At 36.7% G+C, this 7,991-nt stretch overlaps 2 protein-coding genes across 2 annotated transcripts; one reads left to right on the top strand and one right to left on the bottom strand.

Moving 5' to 3' along the window:
• Nucleotides 1–1,111: 1,111 nt before the first annotated feature.
• LOC107789188 (NDR1/HIN1-like protein 12) lies at nucleotides 1,112–2,065 on the bottom strand. The gene has a single exon (XM_016610963.2). The coding sequence runs from the start codon at nucleotides 1,821–1,823 to the stop codon at nucleotides 1,224–1,226; it is 600 nt and encodes a 199-aa protein (XP_016466449.2). The 5' UTR covers nucleotides 1,824–2,065; the 3' UTR covers nucleotides 1,112–1,223.
• Nucleotides 2,066–3,707: 1,642 nt separating this feature from the next.
• On the top strand, nucleotides 3,708–7,253 carry LOC107789189 (uncharacterized). The gene is made up of 6 exons (XM_016610964.2): nucleotides 3,708–3,879; nucleotides 5,016–5,349; nucleotides 5,437–5,653; nucleotides 5,859–6,396; nucleotides 6,479–6,577; nucleotides 6,694–7,253. Exons 1-6 carry the CDS (start codon nucleotides 3,846–3,848, stop codon nucleotides 6,948–6,950), a joined length of 1,479 nt encoding a protein of 492 aa, XP_016466450.1. The 5' UTR covers nucleotides 3,708–3,845; the 3' UTR covers nucleotides 6,951–7,253.
• Nucleotides 7,254–7,991: the final 738 nt, after the last annotated feature.

The raw sequence follows: 7,991 nt of genomic DNA, 5'->3' as shown, positions 1-7,991 counted from the left end.
TCATTACAAACCGGAACTAATCGCGAAGTAGTGCCATAGAAGTCTTTGCGGAATTAAAATAACTAAAGCAACTATCTTTTTAACTATTCTTTGTTTGCTTCTTGTTCTCACCTTTATGATACATACTTCAAAAGTAATGTCGCAGAACTTCATACGTTTTCCAACGTCTTGAAGAAGTATTATATTGTTAAGGGCTTGTTTAGTTTTATAATTGTTTTAATTGATCTTATCAAAATAGACGAGTTTTATATAACGAGTGTTTAACTATTTTTTCTTTTTCAATGACGGAGTTAGAAATTTAACAAAAGGTGTGCAATTTTTCGTCTCAATTGTGTTAAGGGTGTGCAAAAATCAAATATATACTTATAATAGCTAACATATAACCTATGTACACCGCATAATGTTTCAACAAAGGGTGTGCGCATGACCACCCTTCCCCTAAGATGGCTCCGCCCATGTTTTCTATACCCTGGTAGATCCGAAATCCACTTGCTCGACTAATTTGAATTTGTGTTCGCCTAAGGCGTGGCTCCGCCCATAGCTAAGTACTAAATAATATTTTTGAAAATAAATTAAATTAGATATTACACAGATAAAAAAATACTAGCTTTCTAATCAAAATCCAAAGCAGACAAGCTTAATTTTTTCCAAGTCTAGAAAAATCATTGAAAGTGAAGGAACACGTTAATATAAACATATTATTAGATTAGCACGTAAATCGTAAAACGATAACTTATTACTTGTTGTTCGTGAAGCGGAAGCGAAAACGGATTGAACCGCAACTGGAATTACTGATCGGCGATGATTGTTACCGTGTGTTGAAGCAACCCAATTCCACAGTCTAAATCCCTCGTCTGATTTTGGGAGGAAAGAGCATGGGAAAATACTGATTTTCTATATAATATGTTGTACACTGTATGTATACGGGTTAACTAATAATTCTATAAGGCCTTAAAACACCCTTATGGGTGAACCCAATTTTCTTAGTAAACAATGTATAGAGAATATATACATACACACACTATTTTGGCTTTCTCGAGGCATGCAGATTGATGATTGCTTCTTTCATGAATTTCATTACATTCTAAAGAAATTCTAAAGTGCACAAAATACATCATTGTTAGGATGGTAGAACAAAAAGAAGCCTTATTTTCTCCATAATCTTGAAAGATATAGAGGAAAGTAATTGATAACTTGACTAATGCCTAATTAATTAGCAGCGTTTATCTAGATTTGGTGCTGCATTTTTTTGGGTAAATAGTACTTCCATCTAATGGTAACTTAAGCTGACAATTAAGATGCAGCCAGAACTTAACAGAACCAATAAACCCTACTCTCCACCTAGTCCTTGTATTCCCTTTGAGATAAAGAACTACTTGTTTCTGATCCAATGACATTTCAGCAACTTCTCCTTCTTCGGGAGTCAACGAAATCGACGTTGACTCCACTGGATAATACAACGGAGTTGAGCTATTTTGAGGTACATCAAAAGGGTCAGCTCTTAAATAAGCAACTTTGACACCATGGAAAGTGAGTGTATAAATTGTCTCATAGAAACTTGCATGGGCTTTTGCATTGTCATTTTCAGCGTTGATAACAATTGAAACCTTGACAATTAGGTTACTAGACATGTCATAGGAAAAATTGTCCACATTTGCACTCACGACACTCATTTGAGGAACTTTTGGCCTGACGATCATGTATCCAATGAAGACAACGAGGCCAGTGATGATCACGGCTAGGGTTATGAAGGTACAGAGTGTGGCAACACACCAGATTAAAGGGTTGGTGCGTCGTTCCGGGCCTAAAACGGGCTTTGGCATTGGGAGGAAGAAGAGGTGATCAGCGTGTTTGGTTGATATGATCTTCAAGCTAACAGAATGCCTATCATCTGCTAGTCCCGTTTCACTATTTGTTGTTTGCTGATGTGATAGTCTGAGTAGACGGTTCTTTCTTTTCTGTTGTTCTTCGGATTCATAACCGTTGCTATTGAATCTGCAATTAAAGAAATATTATAAGAGCTCTAGGACTTCATGGTAGAGTGACAACATTCGAAGAAGTTCAAAAGAATTTCTTTTCTTTAGATATAGTGAAGGATATTTTAGAAGTATAAGGAGAAAGGTAGGTGCTTGTGCTAAGGTACTTGGCTATAATTGGTGGGGAAGGTTTTGGTATCTTCCTTTTCCTGAAGATAAAGTTTTCTTTATCTGAACTTCTACGTTATATATGCTTTGTTCTTTAACCTTAAAAAGGTGAACACAATATATACCTAGCTTGCAGACAATTTCCATTAGCTCACCTAGCCACTTTTGTTTGTTCTAATTAACAGAATCTCTCCACAAGCACATACATAAAGGATAATGTGGTCATTTCCGTGCTTAGCCTTTTTGTTTTTCTTTTTTCATTATTTTATTGGTAGGGAGTGATTAGAATTTTTTTATCACTTCATATATTTTTAATCAAATAAATAACTATATCTCCAGAAAGTTTTGAATGTTGACTCGGGGTATGGTCAAAATGGATTTAATTTGCAATAACAATTGAAAATTTAGGGATCTGTTATGGTCCCGGAAGTCAAAAGAATGACTCAACAAATTCTACCCCGATCGAAAAGAAAAAAATTATTAACTCCCTCTCCATAAGACCACAGAGAAAACTTTCTCTAGGAAGGATTAGTTTAAAATTTTCGCTAAGCAGTTCGCCCCTCTAATTTTTGAAACAATTTCCCTTTCAAACTTCTTAAGCTTGCCCCAAAATACTCCCTAGTTTTACCATTTAATAGTTAGCTAAGCTAAATAAGCTAAATAATTAAAGAAAATGCGACAAAAGGAAAGCAAAAAAAAAAAAAAAGAGGAAACAAGGATTGCTCTTCCTCTCTTTGTCGTCTCCTGGCTCATTCTTTTTAGATGAAATTTTACTCGCATTTTGACATTTTTGAGTGTTTATGTAGTTAATCTAAATTTAGTACTTAATGTTAAACAATCAAAATGCACCTTTATTGTGGACAACTAGAAATTTTTAAAATTAGTCTTAATGCTTATGGTTTGACATTCATTTTTTGTATATAACTTTTGTTTAATATTCAAATTATTTTTACCGATGTTGTTGCTTGTTTTGGGCTCGATTAGCATTTCCTATTAAAGAACAACTTCATTTTCAAGAACGGGGATGCTTATTTTCACCACAATCTTTAGTGGTATGCGTATGTTATTGGTTGTATTAAAAAAAATAAAATTAGAATATTGCTAACCTACTACATCCAAGTACTAGTAGGTTAGCAAAAAAAGCATTTTAAAGTATTGATAAATGACTTGCTGTTAAAATGAGTAAACAAAATTAAATAATTCTATCCTCTTTACTTACAACAACAACCACAATCCAGTATAATTACAGTAGTGGGGTCTGGGGAGGTAGTTTGTACACAGATCTTACACCTAACCTGGGGCTGTTTCCGATAGATCATCCACTACCTCTCTCCAAGAACTCCCCACCTTGCTCTTGGGGTGACTCGAACTCACAAACTCTTGGTTGGAAGTGAAGGGTGCTCGTCACTAGACCAACACACTCTCGTCAAAACTTGGACTTAATCATAGTTAAATAATATACTATATTTTTACTTTAATTTTTGACCGTTTAAATTAAATTATTTAATTTGAAGTAAACAAAGATCATCATTAACTTCCCCCAAACTCTTTTTGTTTTTCATTCTTCAATGCTGACTCCAGAAACCATACAATTGGTCCCCAATTAAATACTTGTGGACACTTCTAAAACTAGCAACTAATAGTAGTATTAGTGTTTCTTACCAACTACTACAAGCAGATCAGCGAAAGAGTTCTGCAAAGATGGCACTATCCCCCCCAAATCTGTATGCAAAAGGTCATTATTTTTATCATTTCTATTTTATTCTAATGGTACTTTAGATTGTCTCTTTATTTAACTGTTCTTGAATTTCTTTTAGCAACTCTGTTCTTTTTCTACTTCTTCACTTTGTTGGGTGTCTCTTAAATCCTTGTGAGAACTGATTGTTGTTATTGATTTAGCTAACCCTATTATGGATTCAAGTTATATGCACTTTCAGTGTGATGATTTCTTACACCGGCAGGTTATTTATGGGTTATTTGCAATTACCTTTTGCATGACTTGACTGTGTTAATATTTTTTACATCAGTGCATAGGTAGTTTGAGTAGTTATTTTCAAATGGGAAAGAGATTTGAATCATTTTGATTAGTTCCAATGAAGCCAAAGAATTTTGTTCATTGCAAACAGGCCACAAGATTAATGAATCAGCAACTATTTACTTGTGAAAACCCAGTTCTTGACATATGAAGTTGTTCAGTTCTGGGATCTTATTGATGTAAAGTACTGAGTCCGGTCCTAAATATTAGTCGTCCAATGAATTTGTTTCAACCTAATTGCTGTGTTTGAAAACCATGAAGTGTTTAATTGTTTTTTTCCCCAAATCTACACTTACTGTTCCAACTAGTGTAATGTTAATTGAAGTGCTTAATGAGAGATAAAAAGTAGTTGATACAAATACTTTAATGATTAAGATATTAAATGTGTTCTTAAGGGGTGTTCAAAAAACTCTTAAAAGACATAATGTAGTACTATTTAGGTGCTTTTCTTCGGGGGTGGGGTGTGGGGGTGTGGGAGGAGAGGGAGTTGGTCCCTCATGGTAGGTTGGCTCTACAGCTATGTTGCTCACACTTTCCAGAAATGTTGCCGCACTCGTGTCGGATCCATAAAAAATGCGCTAGTTTTGGAGGATCCGACACTCACCCAACGGCATTTTTGAAGAGTCTGAGCAACATAGCTCTGCATTGTGGACAAAATGAATTTGATAGAGAGGCATGTTGGATCAAAAAGTTTTATTAAATAATGTTACCTCACCCCTGAAATGGCCTGAATACAAACATAGGAAATTGTTAAGAAGTAATTGTGAAAATCTTTCTCTCTCCAGTTTTAGTGTACTTCAGATGGTCTTTATCTAAAAATTTTCTTGCTTTGCCAGGTGATGCTTATGGGATTAAGTATTTTGAGATTAAGACAAAGCCAAGTCAATTAAAGCTTTGCTTCAGCTGTAGAGCAAGGGCAAAGGCAGCTCTTAGTACTCGTTCGAGCTCCATTGAAGTTCCTCGTCAGTGGTACAATCTAGTTGCGGACCTTCCAATCAAACCTCCACCACCTTTGCATCCCAAGACTTTTCAACCTATCAAGCCTGAGGATTTGTCTCCTCTTTTCTGCGATGAGTTGATTAAGCAGGAGGCAAGCATCGACCAGTTTATTGATATACCGGAAGAAGTTTTAGATGTCTACAGCCTTTGGCGCCCGACCCCTCTGATTAGGTTTGTTTCGTGTTACTTAAAAGTGGTCTTAATCTCAACTTCACTTGCATCTTCAGTCAAAATATGTTAACTTATGGTAACTTTTAGAGCTAAGAGGTTGGAGAAATTGCTTGATACACCTGCGCGAATATATTACAAGTATGAAGGCGGTAGCCCAGCAGGTTCGCACAAGCCCAACACTGCTGTTCCTCAGGCCTGGTACAATAAAATGGGAAGTGTCAAAAATGTAGTAACGGAGACTGGGGCAGGACAATGGGGGAGCGCACTATCATTTGCTTGCAGCTTATTTGGTCTCAACTGTGAGGTAAGATGTACCTAAAATTTGTATCCTAAGTATTATTTTGGAGCACCTATATGTTTGAGAAATCCTCAACCAGATTCTATTTGGATGACATAGAATAGCAGGAAAAGGTATAAAATCTAAAATGATCTCCTTGACAATTTCATGTATGATAGAATTGATGTTTCTGGACAACTGTCACATCTTAATTTGTGGAATTTTAATGCAGGTATGGCAAGTTAGAGCGTCTTTTGATCAGAAACCCTATCGTAAAATGATGATGCAAACTTGGGGTGCCAAGGTGCACCCTTCTCCTTCTGACCTTACAGAGGCTGGTCGGACTATTCTACGAATGGATCCTTCAAGTCCAGGAAGTTTAGGTATAGCTATTTCAGAGGCTGTGGAGATTGCAGCTACAAATGCTGACACTAAGTATTGCTTAGGAAGTGTTCTTAATCATGTTTTGTTACATCAGACTGTTATCGGTGAGGAGTGTATAAAACAGATGGAGGATTTTGGAGAGACTCCAGATGTGATCATTGGTTGCACTGGGGGTGGATCCAATTTTGCTGGACTTGCTTTCCCATTTATCCGCGAGAAGCTTAAGGGAAAAATTAATCCTCTTATTAGAGCGGTTGAACCTGCAGCTTGCCCCTCCTTGACGAAAGGCGTATATGCTTATGACTATGGAGACACAGCAGGCATGACTCCGTTAATGAAAATGCATACACTTGGTCATGACTTCATACCGGACCCCATTCACGCCGGTAAGCCTCTGTCTCTTTAGGAGGATAGTTAAATTTTCTGCCCTTTGCTTTCTTTTTAAAATATTAGAAACTTTGTTTCCAGGGGGGCTTCGTTACCATGGCATGGCGCCATTGATATCACACGTCTATGAATTGGGTTTTATGGAAGCAATATCAATTCCCCAGACTGAATGTTTTAAAGGTATCCTTAATTCCATATTTTCGCACTTATCTGTTTGGAGTATGAGTAATGTGATTGTAAATGCACTGATTTTGCAGAGTCCGTCATTCTTATATATTGTACAATTACCATTTCAGGCGCGATACAGTTTGCTAGGTCTGAGGGGTTGATACCTGCACCAGAACCAACTCATGCAATAGCTGCCACAATCAGGGAAGCTCTACGATGTAAAGAGAGAGGAGAATCGAAAGTTATACTCATGGCAATGTGTGGACATGGCCATTTTGATTTGTCATCTTATGATAAGTATTTGCAGGGTAGCTTGGTTGATTTGTCATTTTCAGAAGAGAAAATAAAAGCCTCACTGGCCAAAATACCCCAACCAATGTCCTAATCTGGTCCAAATCAAGGAGCCAATGAGAGTAAGAGGTATGTAGAGAGAAGCTTACAGAGGTCTGTCTCATTTTCCTTTTATCTGTGAACCGTCATGCTTCCTGTTTGGAAGGGCAATTATTTTCATTTTTGCATTTGCTGTTGAATGTTGTGGGTGATTTTTCTATTATGACAAGACTAGTCGTCATTTCGCGTGGTTATGTATCTACATTGTAATAAATTGTGAAATAACAAAGCTGCTATTCCCGGAGTAGCTATTCCAAGAATAAGATCAGATCTTGGTTATGATTTCATTCCACAAAAATGTTTTCCCAGTTCTACCAAGTCCATTCATGAAAAATACCCCCCTCCCCCTCCCCCTCTTGTTGCTCGAATATTCAATAGGATAGTATTAGCTTTGTGAGCTGTTGTCTGACCTTCAATATTTAAAGATGCATGTAGTCTTCTGTTCTTCAGCTAGGTCGTGGCCATTATAACTAAGCTCTTCATGCAAAGGCCTATTTGATTGACTTGACAACAATGAAAGATCTGGAAAAAGAGTGGCAGTCGAATCAAACTCTCCTGAGGATTGTCTGGTTTTTGGATTAAGGAATGTTTTCAATCTCTAGCAATGTGTAGTTCAGTATATGTTGATCAGACAATTACGTCTTGAACTGAAAGCTCTCAAATGACAATCTTTCTATTAAATATTCAGCACATTTTCAATTTCTAAACACAAGATCCTTACTGTAATTTTCTAAAGATGTGTGGCACATTCATTTGAAGGCGAAGTGTAGTTAGCCCCCTGTTATTTGCAGCTTTGAGTCACCTATTAAGTCTTGTTTCATAGACTTAAAAGTCTAAAAGAACTATACCCACAAGTCCTCTTTACAATATGATAGTTTGAGGTTTCTAAGATTTCAATTGATGTGGTTAAAAGAATATCAGGATTTAATAAGTTTTCGCGGACAGAGTTATCCGGTACTTTTGCTGGTGAAAAATAGCAGATATTTAGCCGGAATTAGTCGAGATGTGCAAGCTAGCCAAGACGCCATCGTCATAT

This window comes from Nicotiana tabacum, chromosome 15 (assembly GCF_000715075.1).
Source record: "Nicotiana tabacum cultivar K326 chromosome 15, ASM71507v2, whole genome shotgun sequence".
Classification (NCBI taxonomy): domain Eukaryota; kingdom Viridiplantae; phylum Streptophyta; class Magnoliopsida; order Solanales; family Solanaceae; genus Nicotiana; species Nicotiana tabacum.
The sequence above is the reverse complement of the archived record's forward strand: the minus strand, read 5'-3'. Positions and strand labels throughout refer to the sequence as shown.

Bases quoted from the DNA above. Each gene is read 5' to 3' on its own strand.
- LOC107789188 (XM_016610963.2), bottom strand. From the start codon at position 1,823: ATGCCAAAGCCCGTTTTAGGCCCGGAACGACGCACCAACCCTTTAATC.
- LOC107789189 (XM_016610964.2), top strand. From the start codon at position 3,846: ATGGCACTATCCCCCCCAAATCTGTATGCAAAAG. The intron at 3,880-5,015 runs GTCATTATTTTT...TTGCTTTGCCAG, and splicing joins CCCAAATCTGTATGCAAAAG to GTGATGCTTATGGGATTAAG. The intron at 5,654-5,858 runs GTAAGATGTACC...ATTTTAATGCAG, and splicing joins TATTTGGTCTCAACTGTGAG to GTATGGCAAGTTAGAGCGTC.